The sequence below is a fragment of the Corvus brachyrhynchos genome, unplaced genomic scaffold, assembly GCF_000691975.1.
Source record: "Corvus brachyrhynchos isolate BGI_N302 unplaced genomic scaffold, ASM69197v1 scaffold44, whole genome shotgun sequence".
Taxonomy (NCBI): domain Eukaryota; kingdom Metazoa; phylum Chordata; class Aves; order Passeriformes; family Corvidae; genus Corvus; species Corvus brachyrhynchos.
This window is the reverse complement of record NW_008238359.1, coordinates 6,889,522-6,915,025: the sequence shown is the minus strand read 5'-3', so window position 1 is coordinate 6,915,025 and position 25,504 is coordinate 6,889,522. Positions and strand designations below refer to the sequence as shown.

The 25,504-nt window shown below is 39.3% G+C and overlaps 1 protein-coding gene and 1 long non-coding RNA gene across 2 annotated transcripts in view; one reads left to right on the top strand and one right to left on the bottom strand.

The window, feature by feature from the left end:
• TYR (tyrosinase) overlaps positions 1-19,526 on the bottom strand; it is a 41,995-nt gene extending 22,469 nt beyond the window's left edge. Inside the window, exons 1-3 of the mRNA XM_008634936.2 lie at positions 18,540-19,526; positions 8,908-9,124; positions 774-921 (exon numbers count right to left, since the gene is read on the bottom strand). Of these exons, the coding sequence (XP_008633158.1) occupies positions 774-921; positions 8,908-9,124; positions 18,540-19,382 (1,208 nt within the window). The 5' untranslated portion in view covers positions 19,383-19,526. The remainder of the gene's footprint in view (positions 1-773; positions 922-8,907; positions 9,125-18,539) is intronic.
• Positions 19,527-20,682: 1,156 nt separating this feature from the next.
• On the top strand, positions 20,683-23,279 carry LOC108447071. The gene is made up of 3 exons (XR_001862457.1): positions 20,683-20,756; positions 22,547-22,611; positions 23,104-23,279. It is a non-coding gene; the product is annotated as an uncharacterized LOC108447071 (long non-coding RNA).
• The last annotated feature ends 2,225 nt before the right edge of the window (positions 23,280-25,504 follow it).

Sequence of the window (25,504 nt, the reverse complement as noted above, 5' to 3'; positions counted from 1 at the left end):
AAAGAGTGTTCATGTGGCTTTTCCAGTTCTTTCCTTAGATTTTTTTTTAATTGCTTTTTAGTCATCACAGTTTGGTGTCAATGGAGTCCAGAGTAAGTTGGTTGTAGCCATTCACATGTACTATAGTGACACAGAGATTAAATCTTGGAATGCTGCCCTTAATGTAGCAATTTCACCAGTTTCTTACAAAACTGCTCTCCTACCCTTTCTTATTAATAAACATGATATTCTTCTGTATGCTCTCCTTTCATTCTGCACAGCTGTACTCTTCTCTTTCATCAAGAAACAGTCACAATTTTGTTTGTCACACTTAAATACAGATTTTTTTCTTCTTTATTTATGAATAGCAGGCTTGGATTTTCTTTATGGAATAGAAATTAAAAGAGCCCTGGCATTTAGAATGTAAAGGAATTGCTCCAAATGATTATAGTTGTGTTAAAATGAGTCACACACTTTTGATCCAAACTTCCTGACATACACATTCATATATATTAATCATTATGACATCATTGAAGAACTATTTTTACCTTTTTTATAGAAGCTGAGTGCATTTGTCAACTCATCAAATTATATTTAATCCAGTGAACATAGAGATTGGTTAGGAGATGCTTTCAAATTACAGCAGAGCTCATTTCTACATGTCTGAAAATGTTGTGCATGTAAAGACATGTAACATATTTGCACTCTTTGAAACACAGGTGAAAAGCCCACTGTAAAAAAAAAAAAAAAAAACCACATAATGAATTAGCTTTCCTAAGGAAAATTAAACTTACCTGTCAACAAATGCGTGGTGTAGTACAAAGATAGGATCATTTGCAGAGCCTTGTACTTGGGACATGGAGCCATTCATGTAGATGTGAAGTGCATTATGCAAACTGCTTTGGGATGGGTTTGATATCGCAGTCTGTGGATCAGCAAAGCCTGTAGACTCAAGAGAAAATCATACGCTGATATGACAATGTGTATAATTCTTTTTCCAGCAACAGTGAAGATCAAAGTACTTCCTTTCCCTTCATTTACATTCAGCTTTTTAGACAAGAGTTTAGGAAAACTTGTAAAGGAGTGCTAATATATTTCAAAGGCATAGCAAAGATGAAATTAGAATAAGCTAAATTAAAACTCCTGCCATGTAGCTAATGCAGCATGTCAGCAAATGTACTGCTTAATTGCTTTATATTTTTAAAATTTCTTTGTCCTTTTTGTCTGGCTGGTAAAACGCAAGATAATCCCTAGAGACATTTACATGTGAACATTTATTTATGTTGAGAAAACTTATTCACTTTATTTTTAATCCCTATACTTACAGGTTCCTATTTTATCTCATCATACACTCAGTCATTTATTAATGTTTTTCTCTATAGAACACATTCTTTTGTTGATAGGAGCCAACACAATACAAGCTATAATCTCTACAGAAGGATTTGGTGAGTAATCAATAATCTTTTACAGTCAGACTTGCAGGATGGAAGTGTGTGGGCTGCTGTTATTTTGGAGGACACTTCAAAGATGGGTTTTAGGAAGAGCTTACACAGACCAGCTCCCAGACAGGAAATACTGGAAGATGAGCTTCTGTGTTAGTTTTTATCTTGGTAGCCTGTCTATAGTTAGCTCTGATGTTATAGCCCTACTCAGCATCCCATCAGCTGTGCTTCCAACCTACTTGTAAGGACTCCTAGTAAAAGCCAACTCAACCATCTGATCCTTCTGTGGGATTTTCCCAGAGAATAGAAGGAGAAACCTATGTTGTCCTCCCAGTTCTATTCTGAACCTGATGCTAGCTCTGATATTTAACCCATGCCACAAAACTTCTCTGATCTGTCTCTTTTATTTTGTTCCTGAAGATGTCTTCTTCTCACAATTTCTGTTAGCTGTAGGATGAGGAAGCATAGTGGAGGCACATTAAAACATCATCACAATGTAATTATCGAATAAAATGGGCTGTGAACAATATGGTCATTGGGTTAATCCTCAGAGTTTTCCCAATATTGTTGCAGTTTATCAGACCTGCAAGGTGGAGAAAATTAAGACATTAGCTTTTGTCTATGGGAAATTCCTAATGGACTTTGAACACTTTATTTACCTATTTGGACCAAGAACCAGCATTTGAATGAGAATCAGCAATATACTTTTGAAGTGTATCTCCTAATAGTCCTTCTATTTGACACTGTGACTCACACCACAGGGCAATTTCTGACTTTGCAAGATGGATTCCTTTTGTAGAAAATCTAAAATGTGCCAACTATCAGAGGGTGTTCAGTTCAGGGAACTGAGCTACAGACAATCTGAAAAAAAACCTTCCCTGTCAAAACCCTAATGTGTAACATGGAATTCAAGTCCACAGTACCAGCTCTTTTGCTCTGGGTTTTCTCCTCTCTGAGTCACACATGAGTTGGGTCGTCCTCTGAACTTGGAAGTCTGAGTTTTAGACCCAACAGGGACTCTGATCTTCTGTGTGAAATGATTGCATTGCTTTGCTACTCTAAATTCCCTCACTGGGCTTTGTCTTGTCAGTCAACCTCTTCAAAAAAAGGGAGAACATCTGGCATAAACCCACTGGTATTTATGATAAGAATCAGATCATAACTGTAGCATATAGAAACCAAAATACCATGATCACTGTCCATCTTTCTGAGTCTAATAGTATGACAAAGCTTTTGAGAAATTCAGGGGAAATCAGAGTTGAAAACATAATTAGGACATCTGGAGAAGGTAGAGTTGGCTTACTATGAAAATTGTAAGTCTTTAAGGTAAAGTTAATCTGGCTTTAGGGAACAAAGAGGAACACATTAACACCTAGAGATTTTAAGTACATCAGATGTGGACCAGGATTCTGGAAGAGTCTGCTTGGTGATATAAACAGCAAAGGATAGAAGTTCTCAAAGGGAAAATCGGGCCCACAGAAATCTGCATGATGGTGAATGCTATGTTTCCTAGCTATCAAATTGAGTAGAAAAGCAGAGTAAAATATTACTTATAAGGAATGATGTACATTGTCCAGAATTCACAGAAAGCAATGGCAACAATTTTGTCTTTCTTGCTGCTGGCCACAGCATGTGGTTATTTGGATCAGTCAGTTTAGCAATACTACAACATTTCCGTGAATATTAACTGGATATCACATATATGTGTATCATTCTGAAGCAATTCTTCCACATATATTCCACTGCATTGTAAGTATGTTTAAGGGAAGAGAAACTTTTGCAGGGTCTGGGTAGACAGATAGGTGTTTGATATCAGACTTCAGGTGCTTCTTACATTTTTTAATGCATTGCAAACAGTTGACCTAATCATTCATAAAAATACACAGAATACACATTTTGGCTCTGGACAGCTTTTCATGGAACATCTGCACATGAGCAATTTATCTTAATCATCAAAATCTCTGTACTGGAACAACTTTAGCAACCCCACCCTCTGGCTCAGATAATTGGGGTGCATCCAGTCAATGTCAAACATGATGTCACGTTTAACCCTGCACATGAGAAGTTCTAATACCTGATCGCTTGTTATGAAAACTCCATATAAATTTTTAAGTTAGCAGGAATAAAGTAACGATGTGATGTCACTGTATCTTATTAGCTTGGGGTCTTATTCTTTTGTCTCAGACTTTTAAAAAGACTTCAGTACAATCAGCTATGCAGGATGACACACTAGAGTGGAGTCACCCAAAAAGGATATGTGAAAACTTCACCCTTTTTTTGGAGTACAGAAAACTTTGTTGAGGTAGCTGCAGTAAAATCACCTCTAAAGCAGATGTGAGACTAAAGATAAAAGTGAGCTGAAATAAGAGTTCTCTGTCTCTACACGGGGGAACTCTTCTTCCTCCAGCTGCCTTGCCCCATGCTGTGCCTTCCTCTCCTCCGCACTACCTTTAGCTCATCAGTCCTTCTGTGAACTGATTTCACTCACTGTTCTGGCAGTAAAGTTCCTCCTAATGTCTAACCTAAACCTCTCCTGGTACAGCTTGCAGCTATGTCCCCTCATCCTGCTGCTAGTTGCTAGGGGGAAGAGACCAACCCCACCTGGATACAGTCTCATTTCAGATAGTGATTGAGTCTCCCATGAGCCTCCTTTTCCTCAGGCTAAACAAACCCAACTGCCTCAGCTGCTCCTCCTAAGACTTGTGCTCCAGACCCTTCACTGTCTCTGTTGCCCCTCTCTGGACTGGAAGAAGGCTCTGCAGAGAGATCTGGACAGGCCAGATTGATGGTCTGAGGAAAACTGTATGAGGTTCAACCCGGTGAAGTGGTGGTTCACAACATGAGTGCTACAGGTTTGGGGGAGTGGCTGGAAAGCTGCCTAATAGAAAAAGATCTGTTGCTCCACAGCAGCTGAACATGATCCAGCGTGTGCCCAGGGGGCCAAGAAGGCCAATGGCATCCTGGCCTGGATCAGCAATAGTGTGGCCAGCAGGACCAGGGCAGTGACTGTCCCCCTGTACTCAGCACTGGTGGGGCTGCACCTCGAATCCTGTGTTCAGTTTTGGACCCCTCTCTGCAGAGAGATCTGGGGAAGGGTCTGGAGCACAAGTCTGGTGAGGAGTGGCTGAGGGAGCTGGGGTTATTTAGTCTGGAGAAAAGGAGTCTTAGGGGGGATCTTCTCACTCTACAGCTGCCTGAAATGAGGCTGCAGCAAGATGGGGGTCAGGCTCTTCTCACGGGAAACAAGCAACGGAAGAGGAAATTACCTTAAGTTGCCACAGGGGAAGTTTAGAGGAGATTTAAGGAAAAATTTCTTCATGAAAATGGTGGTTGGGCATTGGACCGGGCTCTCCAGGTAAGTGGTAGAGACACCATCCCTGGAAGTGTTTACAAAACATGTGGATATGGCACCTGGAAATATGATCTAATTGTGAAAATGGCAGGTTAGTATTTGGACTTGGAGATCTTAGAGGTCTTTTCTAATCTTAATGATTTTATGATTATATGGTTTAGTGATGGACATGATGGTGTTGGGTTTATGGTTAGACTCAGTGATCTTAAAGGTCTTTTCCAGTCTAAATGATTCTATGATTCTCTATTTGAGCCCAACTTAGTCCCATTCTCCTGGGGTATAATTTTTTTCTTTAATAAAGTTTTCACATTTTAGAGAAGTTCAGGTCAGATAGATGCATCTACTTTAAAACAGGAGGAATATAAGAATTTTAAGGCCATATTCTTAAAGCTCTTTGAAGTTAGGGATGTTCTTCTAGCTTTTATTTGTGGAGTATTTATGCCATTGGCAAATTCGTAAGAAATTTTTCAGGGTTAAATCTTATATCCTTTCTCAGACAGTGTTATTACTGTAATCCCTCTAGAGTGAAGTAGCTGCAAAATCCATAGAATTTGACCTATGTGACTAGAGTAAATGAAAGTTTGTGATTATCTAATTTAGACCATGTCATCATCTACTTTTTTTTTCTTAAAATTTCTCTTGTAGAGTTTCAATGTGATCTGTGCTGAATAGTCCTTCTAGTTCTCTAGAAATGGCTCTTTGCAATTTGACAACATTTTCTCAGTGTACAGCATAAATTTATCTAGAGGTGGAGGTTCAAGCTGGATGAGGAATGTTGGCTGTAGGCTGAAACTTTTTCAATTAGAAGTTTTCTGTTGGCTAACTTCATTTTTAGAGATCATTTTTTCTATAGATTTATGGATTGCTGTGAAAACATTGAGAAAAGTTTTCCAGATGAAAATTTCTCATTTCAGGAAAAAAAAGAAAATGTCCTATTGAAATGAAATTACATTTTGAAATGTTTGATATTTAATTCCATTATTTCATGACAGAATAGCAGTAACAATACATAATTGTGACAGACAATGGAATGCTATGACATGGCTTGGCTTGATACCATTTTTCATGAGTTAATTCATGAATAATGAAAGTAATACAGGGTTTTAGAATTTTTTGAATGTTCTTCTGTCACTTTGTGCAAAACTTAAAAGGACCTGATTTTCATTCGAAGTTGCTGTGAATAAAGTAATTTCAACTGTGGAATCTGCTCATAAAGAAAAAAGAAAGTCTAAATTTTTCATCCATCTCTTATTGTTAGGAAGTAGCATTCAAGGTATTACACACCAAAACTGGACTGAACCAAGAAGTTAAACTACTTAATTTGAAGTCAGCTAATCCATTTCTGATCTTTCCTGATGCTTTTAAACTAGGTTGATTTTCTGTTCTCTTCAATCCATGAAGCTTCCAATGAAGTCAACAGTGTTTCTCGGTTAGGACCACGAATCAACAAATCCTATTTAAAATAATTGCTCCCAGGGGCAAAGTGTAAATTGCTTTTAACCTGTTGTTTTTCATTCATAGCAGAAGCTTGTCTGTCACAGAGAGGGCAACTCATATGCTCAGCCCCTTGGGGAGGTTTTATTGAACAATATTGACCTTTGCTGTTTATGGCTGTTGTGACATAAATTCTTCAGTGACATAATTCCTGTCTCTGCAGCAGCCCTTTTATGTTAATCAAACAGAAATTTCAACCTGCCTTGTTGTCATCTGCTCATAGAGATGATGATATTTGCCCCTTTGAAGGATAAAAGTTTTAGCCTTTGTTCCAGTGCACTGAAGAATGAAAAAGCATAAAGTTTTGCCCACAAGGGGATCTTCTATGTGATCACAGGTATTTTCCATTATAGAACTGAAACTGAGGCATAAATCTCACAGTGGTGTAAATCAGGAACTGCTCAGTTACAGTCCCTGGCTTAGTTCTGATCACCTTTCGTAAACCTAGAGTAACTCCAATAAGGTCAATGCACTTACTTTGGATTTCCTTGGGATCTAAAAGGAATTAGAATTTTATCTTAGGTGTATTGGCACAAAATTGTGCAAATAGGCAAAGCAGGATTGAACAATGTTTTGCTTAGAAAAAGAACAAAATGTTGGGAACTACAAAGTGTTAACAGATTTGTAAGAACACAGTCAAGAAGAAGTAGGTAGGCACAGACAAAGTAAATGCAAGTCGTCAATTTAAGCTTGGCATTTTTACACAAAAAACTAAACTAGCCACTTTTAAGAAAGGAGTTAATACACTATAAGTTTCTTTTTTTTTGCAGTAAAATTTCTTTTAAAACTTTCCACCATCTTTTTCAACATTAGCCATGAATTCTTCATTTCACATTGCAGTTCAGTATCTTGTTAACTAAATAAGTTGGTTGGCAGAAATGTTTGTGGTTCTGTGGTATAAAGTTGTGTTGAAATGATTCAAGTTAAAAAACAAAATAAAATGCTACCACAGACCATGCTTTTGCTTTTGTTTCCAAGACCAGTAGCATGATGGTAGACCCTCAGTAATTCATGACTTGTTTATTTCAATTCCTTTTTCTCTACTACTTCCACTCCACCCTTTGCATCCATTCACACACTTTATGGAGTAAAATGTAGGCAAAGCTCTACTCAGTTATATCACCTTTTTCTTTTCAATACTTCATGTAGTTTCTGTTTTCAAGGACAGAAATGTTCAGAGATGCAGACACTTATTGTCTGGATTCTTTCTAGTCTGCAAGAGACAAATTCTGAATTTCTGATGATTTTTACAAAGAAACTGGTCCACTTTTCCCAAGGAAGCTTTATGGGGTTCTACACTGCATTAAGACTAATACTGAACATACTAAAACTTTACTATCTTAGAGTCATAGAATGGTTAAGGTTGGAAGTGACCTCAAAGCTCATCTCGTTCCAACCCCCTTGCCATGGGAAGGGATGCCACTCACTAGATCAAGTTTCAGGGCCCAAACCAACCTGGTCTTGAACACTTTCAGGGATGGGGCAGCCACAGCTTCTCCAGGCAACCTGTGCCAGTTCCTCACCATCCTCTGTGTAAAGAATTTCTTCCTAATATCTGATCTGAACCTTCACTCTTTGAGTTTAAAACCACTGGCCCTCGTCTTCTCACCATCTGCCCATATAAAAAAAATATCTCTCCCTTCTTTTTATAAGCCCTCTTAACATACTTGGAGGCCCCATTAAAATTCCCCCAAAGCCGTCTCTTCTGCAGGCTGAACAACCCTAGCTCTCTCAGCCTGTCTTCATAAAAGAGTTGCTCCATCCCTCTGATCATCTTTATGACTCCTCTCTTATCCTCACTCGTACTCCTATCTTGTGTTGTTGTGCCCTTACACAGTTCCTTGCAAACCAAAAGATCATGGACATGAAAAGTAGATCACATTTGATTTAGCTGATATATGATATTGTAGAAATATATTTATTGATAAATGTACAATATGTTATCCTTGCTCATTAGCAATTTTGCAAGATTCAAAAGAGTTTAGTAGACAGATATTAAGAATTTCTTTTAGTAAAGAACTTATGTTTACTAGCCAATTAGGAAAATTCAAAACAGGTTAAATAGCTAGATAATTAAGATAAAACATCGAAATTCTTTTGGAAATTATACTAAGTGCCATTTTTGAGGGATAGCTCAATCCATGTTCCTTGGACTTTGGGAAAAAGTCTGCTGTGGAGTTCACAGTGGAATGATGTAGACATAACATGCCAGCTGGCAGCATTGTCTTTCACCCTTGTTATCCAGCCTGGTCCCTGGAAGACAGTGAATTCCAGGGCCAACATGTCCCCCCCCATGGCTACATGGTTACGTATGGTTGTGCACAAGCAGATTGTTGGATGTTCAGCTTTTCTGCTGTGCTGTATTTACTTTGCAGTGCCTGGTGCTGACTGAAGCAGGAGACAGTATCTCCTAACAGACGGACTTAGGGTCTGATCTTGTCTAGAGTTTCTAGTTTGTTATCAAATGCCTTTAATGTGGTTCTTTCTGTCTGCTGCAGTTCCAGGTGAAAGCATAACTTTTTCTTTCTTTTTTAGTTATTCTTCATTAAATCAACTCAATCTTCCCACAGTTTGAAGACTCTAACCCCAGAGAGAAACAATTTACAGACGGAAATGGCATAACAGAATAAAGCATGTTACCTTCCAAAGTGTTTCGGAAACTGTAATTGGCCATTTTATCCATGGGTCCAGATTCATACTGAGTCAGTGAAAGGCAAAACTCAACATCAGCTGAGGATGGGAGTCTTGGGGTTCTTGATTTGTCGTTGTTCCCAGGATTTCGCCTAATAGGCCCCTCGCTCGTGGCACTGCATAAAGCCTGTTGGCTGTTGTACTCTTCAGACTGAGTGCAAATTACCTGCATAAAACACTTTCTATTAGAGGAATTGCAATTACAAAAACAAAAGAGCCAAAAGAGGTACTTTGAATAATTTTTTTAAGAGCAAAGAAAATGTACCGTGTAATAAGTTTGTTTCAAGAGTACATATGATTTTTTACATTTTATGTGTATGATTTTAATAAAAGATAGTTATTTCATTGAAAACAGTCCTCTAATACAGTGCATATTCTGAAGTAATACACTTATCTGTATCTGAAACTACTCATGTGGGCTAAGGCATCAAATCTCATTCGTGCTCTTGAAAACTCACTGAGGCTAAATTCAGTGTTACCCACCAATGCAGCAGGACACAGAGTTAAATCTGCTGCTGACGTTGCTAAAGGGAGGCTTTTTGGCTGCAGAAGGCTACTGAATAAAGCCATAATCACGTATTTTTTTACCCCACACAGTAAGGGTGGCAATTGTTGACTTGAAATATGAAATAAAAAGTTATTATGAAAAAATCTCTGTATGCTTTGTCAGGGTAAATGGGCACTTGCTTTCTCTATGTCTCAATGATGCTACATGTGTGAAATGGAAAAAGTTGTTGCTGTACTTCCTAGAAATATTGCAGAGATGAACATGTATGACCAACTGAAATACCATAGGGATGGATATTGGGAAAGGATCTTAAACAGAGAGCTGGATACAGATGTAAAATACTTCCAGAATCCAGCATCATTTATATAAATTTTCTGGGTTCATAGACAAAGTCCAATTGCAATGACATAACAAGTCATTATTTGTCAGTTGATCTGTAGAAGCTGCCAGTCCAATTTGAGACTCCTGGAAGAGCAAGGTAGTTCAGTGATGGGTCTATGATAATGAAACAGAACAACAGCTGCTCAAAATTCCCAGAAGTTGTTTTGTATCCCTAGCAGGTAAGGCTGAGGCTCTGAATCAAAGTCACTGTCTATTGTTTTGCTTTCCTCCTGAAAAAAACACCAAAACAAGTAAAACTCCAAACCACCCGAGACCCCTTTAAAACACAGGACTCTGCAGTTAGCAAGTAATCAATGGGGTAATGAGAAATTTGTATGGAAAAAGAGTAGGTCTCATTAGTGAGTGAGACATCGTGGGGGAGAAAACACCTAACATTGAAAGCTCAACTTCTTTTATCCTGAAGGTATATTTCTATTTCATGGAGAAAAACAATGAACAAGGAGGTGAGTGAAAGCAGTAATCTCTGCTTTGAATGAGATGGAAGAACATGTGATTCTCTGTTGATGAAGGAAGTGGGTGGGAAATTAATTTCACTTATACTAGCCAAGTACAAATGGTGAGATTGAATCAACACTTTAGGATGACCTCTGCAGTCAGGGGAGAGAGGCATCTCCTGAGTGTGATTCAGCTCTCCCAAACCAGATGTCTGGTAGGTGAGATGTACTTACCTCTGGGGGTGCCTCCATTGACTAAGTCAATGAAATAAAATGAGTAAAAAAATCAATGCAGAAACTGTCTCTGGACTGCAGTTAGCAAGGGAAGCAAAATTAAGAGTGTTCAACTTAATGCTCTGCTTCTGCATTAGGGTGGGATGAATCACACCCTGGAGGCTCAGATGTGCTTCTGAACTAACTAAAGACAAAGCCAAAGGCAAGTTGATGTGCTGCTGAACTAACTTTTGAACGAGTGGAAGGAGATCAGATGAATCCTTTTGTAAGTGATTTGACGACAAATTCACAGATGATGTTTGATGAAGCTGGTGATATAACATAGAGTCCTTAAGCATCTGGAGTTCTTCAATGATAAATTTTCTATGAATATGAATATCATGAACAAATTATTCTCATCTTTTTGGGGGTATATAAGAAAGCTTACCAGAGAACTTTATCCTTAGACACTGCTCTGTTAGCTGCTATCTGTGCGTTTCTGTTAAAACTACTGAGGTGCTCTTGGAGGCTATAGGTAGTTTTCCAGCAGAGAGTTGCATGAGCACATTTCCCCAAAAGCTCACCAAGTGGGTTAGGATTGTACCTCTAAGAGGGACTCAGGTCAGGAATGTGCCTCTAAGGAGTCTTTTCTAAGAACTTCCACCAAGAAAGGAGAGGTAGCGACAGGGAGAGGCCCAAAGTTATAAACACAAGCCATAGCTACAGTGTTGTTTTTATGTTTGGTTTGTATTATTGACAGAGTTGATTCTCATTAGGAGGAACATGGACAATTCAGGAGAAGCTCTAGTAATTTCTTTGTTCATAAAGATGCACCATTCTGTGTCCCTAAGAAGTACATTAGTGATGAAGGCAAATGTTCCTTGGCTGGTGATGCTCAACCTGTTTCTCAGTTGTCACTTGGCTCAGAAACTACCTATGTGTGGATTTTCTTTCTCTCTCCTATGGACTTTATCTAGGTTCATATCTCCTGGGTTCTTCATCCTGCCATCTCCTATCTTTTGTCCTTTCCCCACTGCCCTGGGGATATATCCCTATTGTGTCTTAAAGAGGAATTGCATGCTCTGTCCAAGACGCAGTTTTCAGATATTCAGATAGGGAATCTTCAAGCATGAGATCAAATATATTTCTAAACAAAGAAACTTTCCCCCTTTGTTCTGTTTATCTATTTCAGGGGGATTTAATGTAATTGTTAATGTCATGAGGGTTATAAATCAGAGCGCTATTTTTTTTTTTCCATTTATGTTTCAGTGTAGCCTTTGTTAACTGTCTGACTAACTAAATTCATCCTAAACAGAAGCCAGATGCCACAAGGCATTTGGTAAATCATGGTCAAGAAATGCCAACATAAGTGCCAGGAATAAAAATGCTTGTCTGTAACCTTTTGCTTTTTCTTTTTCTGAACTAAAAATTAAGGCTTGGTCATAAAATTAAGCAGGATGCTTTTCCAGAAAGATTTAACCTGGGTGATATTAATTAAGCATCTATCCTGAAACGATAATTTGTTGTTTTAACTGTCATGTGATGTGTAAGTGATAATAGAACATAGATCAGTCAAATGGTTCTTTCTGGATGTAATCTGCATAAAGGATACATAAAATTGTTTTAAAACATGATTTTTTTCCCCTTTTAGCACAGTCCTGAGCAAATTTCTCAATTCATCCTGGACAAATCCTCAAATTCCAGCTGCACCTGCCTGTGTGAATTCCTCAGCTCCAGGGAAACTGTTCGGAAGATACTCTGAGGAAAGGATTATGTAAATAGTGAGCTGAGCAAATGCCAGTAGATGGCAGTCCAGAATATGCAGCACTGCCTCTGGACCTTGTAGCACCCAGCAAAAATATCCCTCTGTGCACTGCAGCTGAGATCTTGAACAGAGCTCTTCGGAGTGTTTCTTAGAAAACAGACTGTAGAGGCTGTCTCACACCTTTGGCAAATGGGAAAGTCTTTTGTCTTTTACTTTGCAACTGCATGCACAGACCAGGCCCTGTGACAAAATAAAGGGAACTGCGTTACAGAACACTTCAACAATGTTCAGTCTTTTGCCTGCTGTCTCTAAATTCAAAGCTTTGGGGAATTTTGTGACAGATTTCTTGGGGTTACTTTCGCCTATTAGATCTGTGCTCATAAGGGCATTCAACACTGGTAATATATACCTGAATGCTTGGGAAAAGAGGATTCTCTGTGGTATTGAAATAGGTGCTCACTTACAAAGTGATCCGAAGTTCCTCAGTTAGTTGGGGCAGTAGAGCCACTCAAAGGGCTAATCCACACCTCTGTGTCCTTTAGAACTGGTTCCTTGCTCTGCTTGTCTTCTGAGCCCCCTGAGCAGGGATCTGCCCCCCTCCAGAAGCTCTACCAGCATATTTTCATAGTGTTGAGCTGCAGATTATATAGTCTGAAAGAACCACTTCAGACTACAGTCAGAGCAACCACTTAACTTGCTGATGTGTGCCAGCCGCAGAGATGTGATGTGACTTCATGGCCTTCCTTGACACCTCCCCTCACCTTGCCTTGTCCTACATGAAGTCTGAACTCCTGATTTGGAGCCTTGGGTCCTGTTACGGAGCCAAAAGAGATTTTGCAATGATTCATTGTCTTTCTCTCTCTTTCTCCACTTACTCTCACAACCTTGCTTGGGAATGTCATTAAAGCACAGGTCTTACACTGGGTTTAAAACATTTGGCAGCTATAAAGAGGTTTAATTTTTACTCTTTTTTTGGCTGCATTAGGGCCTGGCATAATTTAATCCTAATTAAGTGGAATCCAGAAGATATTTACTCACCAAACTGGGAAAACGCAAGGAAATCCCCAGATACAAGCTGTAATTTGGGACCTTGTTTTTATAGGAGGAACTTTGAAAGGTGCTGTATCTGTAGCAGACCAAAAGGGTTTTAAGAGATTATGTATATTTATATCTGGTTCTTCATGTACTGCTGAATATTGGCAGGAATGGAAAAGTTAAACAGGCAGAGGACTGAAAGAAAAGAAAATATGGAAAGCAAAGCTTTGAAGAAATTCTAACGTCTTCTAAAAGGGTAAGGTCCTTAATTGTCTTTCTTCCCCTTATGGAACATACATAAACTGAGGAAACTGTGAAACTCAGCTAAAAGGAGATGAGACCAACATGGACTGACAGCACTGGAACTAACCTGGAGCCTTCAAGGTATTTTCTCAGCCTTCAGTAAAAGCTGGCTGAGTTTCACCTTTTTGCTTGGAGGCAGTCCAGAATTTGGAGGGTAACCTACACCCCATTAAGCACCTCAAAATGGTGCTGGGCCAGAGTAGAAAACTCTATTAACAAGTACTGATGAAGTATTCGCTAACACCTTCTGGTCTGACAGGCCGGGATTGCCTGCTCCCTGGCTGTCTCCAAGCTGTACCATCACTGCTGCTGTCTCCATGTGTACTGTGAAATCACTCAGACACCTCTCTCTAGAGAGAGAGATGGTAGGCTTCTTCTGCTGGTGAATTATTAACAAACCCCAGTTTTAATGAAATTAATCTAGCTATTGATTTATACACCTCTGAATGTGTATGTTCTTTATCTTTTATTCCCATGACTCCTGAGCAAGCATGGCTATACAGTAGTGGACAGCCAAGCATCCAGGGACCCAGCTCCACTGTCACCCACGCATGACCCCATGGGCAGCAAATCACAGGGACATAGAGGCTGAGGGTACCCAAGTGGCTGCTTCTGCTGTGCACAGATCCTGATACCCTCCTGCTGTGGTCATGAGGTGGCATGTGAAGAAATACCTCTTCCTAACAGGAAATGTTTCAAATTTATAATCCTTGTAAGCATATCATTAGAGAATAGAGTTCACAAACTATTTCTTTGTATTTACCTCCTGCATTTGGGCTCTTGCTTTTTAATGTACCAGCCTGTACCTGGCATCACAGCTTATTAAGTTGCAAAAAAAAAAATAGTCATTGAGTTTGTGAGTTCTTTGGGTGCCCACAAGCAGATGAATGTAAGTCTTTGGTTGATTTACGAATAAAGAAGTACTGGCTTCTAGTGTTTGTATTTCTGAAAATTTCCTGCAGTTTTTAAAGATAAATGCAAAATAATGTTTCAAATGATGCTGTCAGACTATTCAGCCAGCAATACAGCTCCCTGATAAAATGTACTTAGAATTAAATAACTATGTCTGAATAGCAGAATTCGTATTTCTTATGAAGTCATGTTTTCAGGTAATGGATCTAAAGTAGTCATTATTAGTTCAGAAGCATTTTATCCATTTTCTATTTGTGTAACTTGTTTCTCTTTTGTAGTAGCTTTGCTTTTGTGTAAGTGGTTCTTCAGGGTGATATGGAATGAAGTACTGAGGGAAATCTTCCATGCTTGCAACAAAGAATTGGCAGCAGGCTTACCCCAGCACATCCAAGAGCAGCCAGCTCTCCACGTTATGCAATTGCTTCTCTCAAGTCTTAGGAGAGACAGAAGAGAGGGAGCTGAAGTTGGTGGTGTTTCCTGCTTACCACAACAACAAACTGAAATAGCACTTACATTCTCCAGCTTTATTTTCTTCATCCTATGTCTAGCACACTGTGGGGATTCCCAGACTCTAAACTACTAGCAGAAAGATTCTGCTTTTATTTGCAGTAGGCTTTTATGCATTTGCAACTCCATTGACTTCAGCTGTTTCTCAAAATTAGTCCTGTTGTAGAAGACAGAATTTCGTCTCCTACTATCTAGAATCATAGAACAGTTTTGGTTAGAAGGGACCTTTAAAGGTCAGACAGTCCAACCCCCCTGCCATGGGCAGGGACATTTTCAACTAGTTTGTTTTTTTTTTTTTTTTAATAAATCCATTATCTTGAATAATTGTAGAAAAGATCACTAAAACAACAACAACAAAAAATCTCTCAAAATGTCATGGAATAGCTCCAATTCCCATACAGTTTTCTGTTAAGTTGACATGGAATTGCAAAAATTGTAAAGCATTAGTGTGTCTCATGCAGCCCTAATGCTGAGTGTAACATTTGAATCATAACAAACAAGTAACTGAAAACATGAGAAAACCCTTCCCACCCACCCTAAAACATGAGATAAGCAAACAAACAAATCCAGTAAAGATTCCTGATAGTCCTTCTGGTAAAAAAGAGGCAGGATTCAGAAGTGTCACTTAGATGACAAATATGAGAATAATGTGGATGGATAATTCACTTAGCCAAGTGGTAACAGTAGCATGTTGAAGAAAAAGTAAGGTGAAAGCAAAAATTTCTGCATGTATCCATGGGTATCCATGTTGCCATGGCAACTCCTCAATGGAATAAAGTATTTTCTCCTTTCTTTGGGATTAAAAAAAAAGGAAGAGGGATGCTGTTCTGCGAGTGGGCACTTTACCTTTTTTAAAATAAATCTAAACCATTTCCTAACATAGCAGGTATTGTTTTGTTTTGCTTTGGAAAGAAACTTAAAATTCTAAAAAGGAGACCATATTTTTGATGTGCTACTCAAAGGTTTCTCTTGCCCTCTTTTTATTTCGAATGCTCATTAAAAGCCTAAATTCCTTCACATTTCTGGATCCTCCTTTTTTTTTTTTTTTCTTTTTTTTTTCGTACTCATGCTGTTTAGCTACAGAGCTTAGATAATCAGAGCATTCTGCAGCAGATCCGTGGCTGTTTTCCGGTTCAAGCTAAGGCTATTTTTGTTCCCTTTTGATTTTCTAGAGTGATCTCTTACTTTGTGCTACTTGAAGGAACTGTATTGACTGTTATTCCCTATTAAGCAGTTGTTTAAATTTGGATTCAAGGTTAATAAAAAATATCTTTATCCCAAACTCACTGATTGAAAATGCAGATCTGTTCAATCTTTTTCATTCCTTCTCTAGATAAGACGGGAGAGCCATAAATTGATAGAAGATATTAGAGGGAAATAATACCCTTTGAAGGTAAAGTTTTTGCTTATTTTGGAAATTTTGATAAAATTTTAATATTTCCAGAAGTGGCTGAAGAATGCAAGTGATAAGCATTTTCAGAAATTATGTGGAAAATGTCAGCAAATTACTTAGGTGCTCTTACCTATGTACACTGACACTGAATGAGTTTTAAATATAGCATATTTTTTATTCCTGCACCTATTAAAGTTACACAAAAATATCTCCTTGACCAACTTGTTCCATTAAAAAAATCTTTATTTTAAGAATATATTAATGGGAACTAACTTTAAATAAAAAATTATAAACCTGTTTCTTAAATATATTAATTGCTTCTAATAAATTTTCTGAGCAGTTATTACCAGGATGGAAATATCTTAAGAATCTTGATACAATTAATAAAACCTTTGTAAAAGAAAATGAGCTAAATGCAACTATCTGACAACTGCATGTCTTTCAGAAAATTCTGCCAGCAGCTTGCTGATTTCTCTGTATTACCTGCCTCCTGCTACCTTGGTTATCTCATCCTATATACTGTATTGATAGCTCCACTTGACACATGTAATCAGTGCAATTCTGGTTTAATTTAATCCACTTTACCACATGTACAATTTTCACACAATCATTTATTCAGCTCAGTGCAGAACAACATAAGATCCCCTTCTTCCTGATAATGCAATCTAATTAAGCTAATAGAGTTGATGCAGATTAAAAGTGTTAGAAATAAGAAGAATCTTAGAAAATGGGATGAAACTGTATGTTTGTTTCTGAATCTATTTTATGGCTATGCCTGCACTAAATTAAATGTCTTCACGAAATTTCCCAGACACTGAGGCCAAGTGACATCAAAAAATCCATGTCTAGGTCAGTAAAATAATTTTAGTCTCATAAACAGTGTCTCTATGCAAGCATTCTTCTGGGAATGGTCCCTGAAAAGTACCTGTGTGAGGGAGAAAAAGGTGTGCCCGAGAGTAGCCTAAGTTGCTCTGTTCCTGTATCTCCAAATGCTTGAATTTAGAGATATACACACCCTCTGTTATTCAGAGAGCACAAATCAAGACTAAATACAGCCCAACCAGCCCAGTAAGCCCAGTTGGGTGCTGATTTGTAATATGCCAGAATATCCCAGAGCTGCCTGAATTTGTCTCTCTTTCTGGTAAATCACTGAAACTGCCCAGCCTTCATTTGGGCTGCTGCTACAGAAATAAATAGAGGATAGATTTAGACGACCATAATCATAGACTTCAACGCCAGAAGCAACTGTTGCTATTGTCATGATGGAGTGTGTCTATTGAAGCTAATAGACCTTTGTCACTGTATTTTAGGCAATGTGGCAGTGATGAGCAAGAGACAAGAAAAAGCTCTCAGTGTCAGAACAGCACACTATAGTTCAGCTACATGACACCTTATCACTTATGTATATATGTAATTTCCCTGTGCTTTCTGGGCTAATTTGAAGTGTTTTTAATTGGCAGGAATTGCTATTGAGTTTGCCTCTCAGTTCCTCTGAGCAACAGAGATTATTTCTGCTATTTCTTTGAACTATTGTGAATTACAGAGCTGATTCTTCTCTGCTCTAAAGGTTTGGTTTACTTATTTGTCTGTTTGTTTAACATTGAAAGCAGGTTAGTTTAATTTGATAGTTTTTAACTCATGGATAGGAGGAATACACTGGGAGAGGGGTAGAGCGCCTGAAAACCCTTTGCTTCTATTTCCATCATTCAGTCACCTATTGTTTTGCAATGTTTGCATGCTAGAAATTCATGTGCATAAATCCTGCTTCTTCTGACCTGACTGGCACACCAGAACCAAGCACGTTTAAGCTGATAAAGGCCATATTTGGACACTAAGCCATAGCTTTCCCCCTTCCACTTTACTTTTATGTTCTTAATTAAACAACCTAAATCCTACAGTCAGAAAGAAATGAGTCAAAGTTACATATGAACAGTTCTAAATGAAGGCAAGGTCCACATAAAATCTGACTTGCTTTCTGGTATTGCTTACTTTCTCTCTAGTAATATCTAAGGGCAGGCAGTGTGACTAAACTCCCATTTTGTGCACCTCACCTATGTGCCTAAAATCAGGTAGGATAATTCCCTTCCTCTTTCCTTGGCTGGTTCTTACCTGCCACGAGGAGAAAATTGATGCTGGGCTGAGCAAATTAGGGTTGGTGGGATGTCTGCCACCCATGTACTCATCATTGCAGACCACACAGTCCTCTGCATCTCGCCAGTCCCAGTAGGGGATGGTGAAGTTCTCATCACCTGTTATCTTCTGGATCTGACGTTCCCACATCAGCAGAAAGGCCCGATGCCAAGGCAGAAAACCGGGGGCTTCGTGGGCAAAATCGATGTCCCGCCACACATTGGAGCCACCTAAGAGTGTGTCTCGAGAGGCGTAATAATGCATCCACACAAAGAGATCGTACACGTTGATGTCTCTGAACATGGGGCTGGAGCCATTGTTCATCTGAGTATACGTGCCAGTAGCAATAACATAGTCCTGGCTAGGGATGTTCTTTGCCAGGTTAAGATAGGCAAGAAACTTGTTCTTCTCACTGGTGGTGAGCTGGAAGATGTTTCTTCTTGTTTTCACTTGCCTTTCAGTGCAGTTGAACCCTGAGAAACCAAATTTGCACTCCCCACAGTTGTATCCCATGAAGTTGCCTTCACATCTACATGTCCGGTTGTAAAATACAGAGGGCCACTCCTCTCTGTCATCCACTCCTGAAAAAGGGAACTGTGGTCCCAGTGGAGCCTGAGAGAGAAGGATGTTCTGGCAGGACCCTCGGCTGGAAAGCTCCCCACAAGGGGACCCGTCTCCATCCCAGGGAGGACAGCACTCCTTGCTCAGCAGACTCTGCACATTCGCACAGACTCTGGGGAACTGCCCGGTGGACGGCTGAAGGATGACTAGCAGAAAACCCAGGGCAAACAGCAGCATACTGACAGAGCAGCAGGAAAGCATCAGCGTTATGCTTCAGTGCATGGAGTGTTCTCTCTGACCCCTCCAAAGGCCTGCGTGTGAAAGGAATTCCTCCCCTCCACCAGGAATGCTTCACTGCTGACTTCTGCTACAGCACACCCTTCAGTGTCCTTCCCCATTCCTACATGAGATGCATTTACACACAAAATACACTTCAGGGTTAATCTCATTATCACATGTTCTAGGTGAAAGCCAATTGACTTTTCCCCCCTCCCTCTACAAGTTTCAAAATACAGGCATCTATTATAAACTTTTGCCTTCTGCCTAGCACATGATTGCTTTCCCATGGCAGTTGGAGAGGAAGTAAAATTAAAATTTGGGCACAGAATCAACTGTAAGGTCTTAGGATTCCTAGTTTGTTTATATGCTTTAGAGTAAATGGTTGATTAAAAAAAAAGACCTGGAAGAGTCTAGTCAGTTAAATAGGAAGAACAGTGTACCTAAAAATGAGAAAATAAAGAATTTGTGAGCAACCTATTTTTTTTTAACAGGAAGCAAAACCAAAATGTGCTCAGATTAAGTGTGAACATAGGGCAGAACCAGAACAAATTATTTGGCTTGGTATTTTTACATTTCAGTGTAAACTGCCTTTCTCGGATTGGAGTGTGGCAGAGGGAAGTGAGGGAAGTAATATACTTTTCATGAGAAAATGACCTTTTTCTCCTAGAATTGATAGTGTTTTCACAGTTGATGACACACAGAACTCTGCATGACAGTCTTCTCCACAGTTTTGTGGGGAACACAGACAATCTACCAATAGATTTTCAGAAAGCCCTTGGAGCAGCTGTCTCTGGATCAGGAAAAAAACCATTGACTCCTGTTTTTCTCCCATCAAGCAGTTTGCAAACACCGTATCTGTGTTCTTTACTCAATATGTTACTGGGCAGCCTCCAGACCACCCACCTCTTTCTTCTTGTACATTAGCCTGAGCAGAGCTGACAGAGCTGCATGAGCAGATTTAGAAGTTAGACATTCTTTGAAGTTGCCCCTTGCAAGAGGACAACTGTTGTTTTACTGCTGGGCAAATCGCACATGAATTTCCTTCTTTTTTTTCAGCTACTACTGCTATCAGTAAGGGTGGTTTTCTTGGGTTTGTTTCTTACAAAAAGCTTTGTGAATTATTTCCTTGTGCTTAGGGAGGGCAAGAACAACATATAGGCAAATGAAGTGAGAACCTTGCTGGGAAACAATGCCTTTGCCGGGATCAGGAGGTCATCACATGACCATGCTGAGGAGCACGAGGTGCCTTAATCCTGTTGGCTTCTACGCCTCATGTATTCAGGGGATTATCCCTGAATCCTGCTTCCAGGGAGCCTGTGATGGGGGAGCCTGGAGCAAGAAGGGCAAAGGACAAGGGTTTGCTTTTTCAAAAAATATTACTAACCATACTCTGATGTTTACTATCTTTTAGCCAATTCCCCTGGTTTCCATGTTAGGCTTGTAAAACAGATTTTTTCGTAGAAATGCTACTAATTTATTTTATTTTATTTTATTTTGTTTTGTTTTGTTTTGTTTTATTTTATTTGTACCTGACTCTTTGGGAAACGTTGCCATTTTGTTTACTGTTCCTCCCATGGATGCTACAAAAATACTACACATGAGGAGAGACCCATCTCTGATGATATTTTAAATTTTTCACTGAAAAGCTACAGAGATTGGGAGAAACTTGAGGTGGAGCCTCAGACTGAACCAGAAAATCCCTCGAATTATATTTATGCAGAAAGCCATACATACAAATACATTCAATACCCTGGTTTAATATTCAAACGAGATTTTATGTTCAATGTTACAAAACAAGGATCTGAGTCTTGAGAGTTGTCATATGATGAGTTTCCTAAGCAGCTGGTTAACCACAGAATTCCCTGCGAAATGGTATGAATGAGAAGCTTTGAATCAGGAATGTGACTCAGGAGCAACACACGCCCCTCTTGCTTTATAGACCTGTCAAGAGTTACTAGAAGGAAAACTCCCAGAGTAGCGAGAAGTCTTCCTGAAGCTCACCTGCTGGCTTGCTTGCAGTGTTACAATCAGATTTTCAACACTATGCTGCAATGCTAAACTGAACTTCATGTAGTCACAGCCTGTGGCTTTCTGATGTAGTTATGGACAAGGAACATTCCAAGTGAAAAACAACAGCATTGAATGGATGTTCACATTACCTCATAAAATTAATTCTTTATTTCCTCAGAGCTGAGTAGGCTGATCTTCAAAATATCATGTCTTCCTTTTGTAGAATGTCACAGTAATTTCCCTTCTGGGCTGCTAATACTGAAGCAATCAAAGTTTCAAGTAATATTAGTAGCTTTTAAAATGTTCTGATAGCTGGATGGCACCATGAAGGAAGTATCCCTCAGTATTGCTTGTTAATACTTTTTGGGAATTCTGTGGGGATTTTAGGCCTAGTTGGCTGTGTTGAGTGGGGGAAAAAAATTGGGATGGGGAAGTGGAGAATAATTTTAATTGTGGTTAAAAGTCAAGCATAAAACTGTGGAGGTTTTAACAAAGGCTGGATAGACAAAGTTGATGCTGCCCAATTACCAGTGGAAATCAGAATCGTCTAGAGAAAAAGAAAAAAAAAGATATGGTTATTTGAGATGGATAAGTACAAGGACCAGTTGACAATTAGAGAATGGAAAGACAGGTAGTCTATTAACCAGCCAGGAAATTCAGTCGGATAAACCAGTGGGCTCAGATTATATGAACTAGTGAATATTATCTGATCAATGCTTTTATTATGAGCCATGTTATTTTTGATCTGATACTGGGAGACCTAGATACAGACTTAATGCATCAGAAAACATATAGTCAGACTGGTATGAAAACATAGGCCAAATATTACAGGCAACTTCTAGGAGTAAGAAAAATATCATTGATCTGCAGGCCAAAGCAAGGGAGAAGAGGTGCGGATGCAATCAGAGCAATGAAAGTATAGAAACTATAGCAGAAGGCAAAGCCAGTTTCTCCCTGTTACAGACTGAAGATAGCAAGCACCACAAAAGTAGTTACCAATCTATCCATCTATAGTCTTCACAAAACTTGCCTTATACCTGTCAATCTTGATGACAGAACAGCATATAAGGGGGATGCTGAAGCAGTATTTTCTACAGTTTTGTTACACTCCACTTACACTTCGCCTCTGCTTTCAGATCTTTGCTGAACGGTGGCCTGACTTCTGGCTTTTGGGAGCATGCTGTGCAGAGTGGAAATTTTGGTAAGTGAGTCTGAGTGCTTTCCTATCAACTTTCAGAGGAAAAGTGTCATGCAATTTCTTAGTACTATGTGGCTCATACCTGTGGCCTTGATAGCAGGCCCAGCTTTAACTAGGTGGATAAGAGTGTGCTGCTTCGGGAAATCCCATCTCTTCTAGGAGCTCACTGAGGTTGGAAGCACTGAAGGTTTGTCAGCAACCTACAAGGAAATTATTCATGTCTTTTCTGGGTTAATGTTCTACTAATTTTCCAAGGGAAACTTGCCTGCTGAGGGATCAGACAAACAATCTACCCTGTGCAAAACTAGTGGTGGAAACAACTAGGGGAGAAGCAACACCAGCCTTTGCTCTGTTGGAGCTCTCCTGGACTGACTCCCCCATATTGCAAAGCTGCATCCTCTGCCATCATGACAGGTTCCCCACAGCTGTGTCCCAACCAACGGCAGGGTTTTACTCTTGCAATTAAAAGCCTATGCTCTCCTTCCTCTGTTCCAGTGTTCTCTGATTCCAGTGATGCCTCTGCAAGTTGACTGGGGGAAGCTTCCTCCTGGGGTGCCCGTGGTGCTGGGCTCATCTTCAGAACCAGCTGTATCTAATAAGTGACTCTAGGTGCTTCTTACAGACTTGTCCTGTTCCATTTATCCAGCTCTGCAGAGAAACAGAAAAAGAATAAAAACTGCTAGTAGCTGTGTGTTGGTTTTCTGTGTGTGTACACTTTGGCAAACAGATAATCAACAGTGTATTAAAAACCATGAGAGTGACATTTACCACAGAGCAGGTCTCAGCAGCTGCTGGTGGTAAGGCAAACACAGCTGTGCAGTGTCAAAAAACTAAATTTGGAAAATGAATGAGAGGATCAGTTGGGACAGGTACAGGGATGTAAATCAGCTGGGACCCTTGGAGGATGAGGTCACCTCATATAACCTCTTCTGGACCAAGAGCTGCAGGGCTTCCATTAAACCTAGCTTTTTCTTATAGGTAGAAGGGGGACTTGTACATCAAATAAGCAGTTCAAATGCATATTTTTCTCTGAAATTCAACCACACATTATTTTATTCTTAAATTGATCCTCTCAACATGCTACCAAAAAGTCCTTTAAATACTCAAAAGCGGCGAGGTGAATACTACAGTTTTTCTAAAGTTTATCTGAGAGATTTTCTGAGGTAAATAAAAACTTTGTAGATGGCAAAAGACCCTGAAATTTACACACCTACAGAATATCTTTTACAATGAAAAATAAACCTCACAAAAATGTGACTAAACGGGGCCAGTTCTAATGGAAAGAACATATGTACAGAAGAAATCAATATCATATGCTGCTTTCAGATTCTCCTTTGAATATTATCCTTACCTGCAGTAAGTTTCACCTCATTTCAGTTTGAGAAGAAGTTTAGCTGGCTAGACTTCCAGATACCTCAGAGAACCCCTCAAACTTTGTGATTGTTATTGTTAATGAGTTCTGCAGTTTTTGCCTCCCCTGAACCCCGCTTATCTTGGTAACTCTGGAAGAAGGAGCAAATCGGTTAAAACCGTGCTGACAGACTACAATATACAACATACAGACATCTTCCATGAGCTACAATGAGAGAAGGAAAGCTGTGGAAAGCAACTGTTCTCTAATTCCCAGATTGCTACCTTCCTGTCTGCTTATTATTCTAAGATTTGCAAGCAGGGGAATGTGCTGGAATGGGCAAGGAGGAGATGACCTGCAAGCCCAATGGGTCCACAGAGTGATGTGTGTCTTCCTTCTGCTTCCCCAGCTCTACAGAGGGGAGATCACGTGGTCCTTCATTCCCAGATCAGTGCAGGGAGAAAATGCAGATAACAAAGAAGACAACTATAATAGCTCCACTCACGTTTCTATTAATTTAAACCTCTCTGCAGCATGTGAAAGATAAGGGGAAAAGACATATATTGTTCAGAATTCAAAAAATCTTATTAACCTTCCATAACTGTCTGACAGAACTCAAAGGCCCAGCTGCATGAAAGACTCAAATATAATATGTGGTCTCTGATTTCCCCCCTTGCCTTCCAAATAATGACTGTAATGAAGAATCAAATCATACTGAATTTTGCATTCTCTCTAGAACTTCACTAATTAATCCACAGTTAAATAAATATATAAATAAGACCTTGACATTCAATTTCACTTCAATGCAAACGGTGGATAGGAAACTCTATTACTCAGACTGAAAACTCTCTGAATAAAGAACAAAATGTCTTGGTAAGACATTAGGCATCTGGAAAAATGGGGAAAGAAAAGTCCTTCCAATGTAAAATTATTCTGATAATAGCTGACAGTTTTGAGTAACAAAGAGACAGTGAATTATAAGTGATTTTTCTCATTTTCCTACTCAATGCAGTGTGTTTGAAACAAGCAAAAAGAGACTTTTTTCTTCTTACAAGTCATAGTTAAGCTGCTATGTTCATTGTAGTTGAAAATTTTCATGAGTTCAAAAACTGACCAGATAAATTCAGGAAAGAATAAGCCACAGAATCATAGAACATGAATGCACCATGTCTTGGAACCCTAAATTCTTTGAGGAAGGGAAATTACTCCAGGGAAGTGTCTGTACAAGCTTGCTCTTCCTGGATCCATAGTGCATCTGCCAAGGGCCATTGAGGTGGCAGGGAAATGAACAACAAGAGCCTTTATTTTGAAATTCCTATGACAAAAGTGGATTAAATATTGCCCAACTGCAGCCAGTGGTATGTTCAGCACGGATGTCACCAGGCATCTGGTCTCTACTGTACAACAGTGCAAATAATACAACGTATACCTCCTTGATATTTGACAGCATGATCCTTAGAGTAGTTACAAAGCAAAAGACACAAAGATTTGGAGTATGTTTTACAAATTTAAAAAAGTAAGCCTATTTTCTACTTTTCAGAAGAA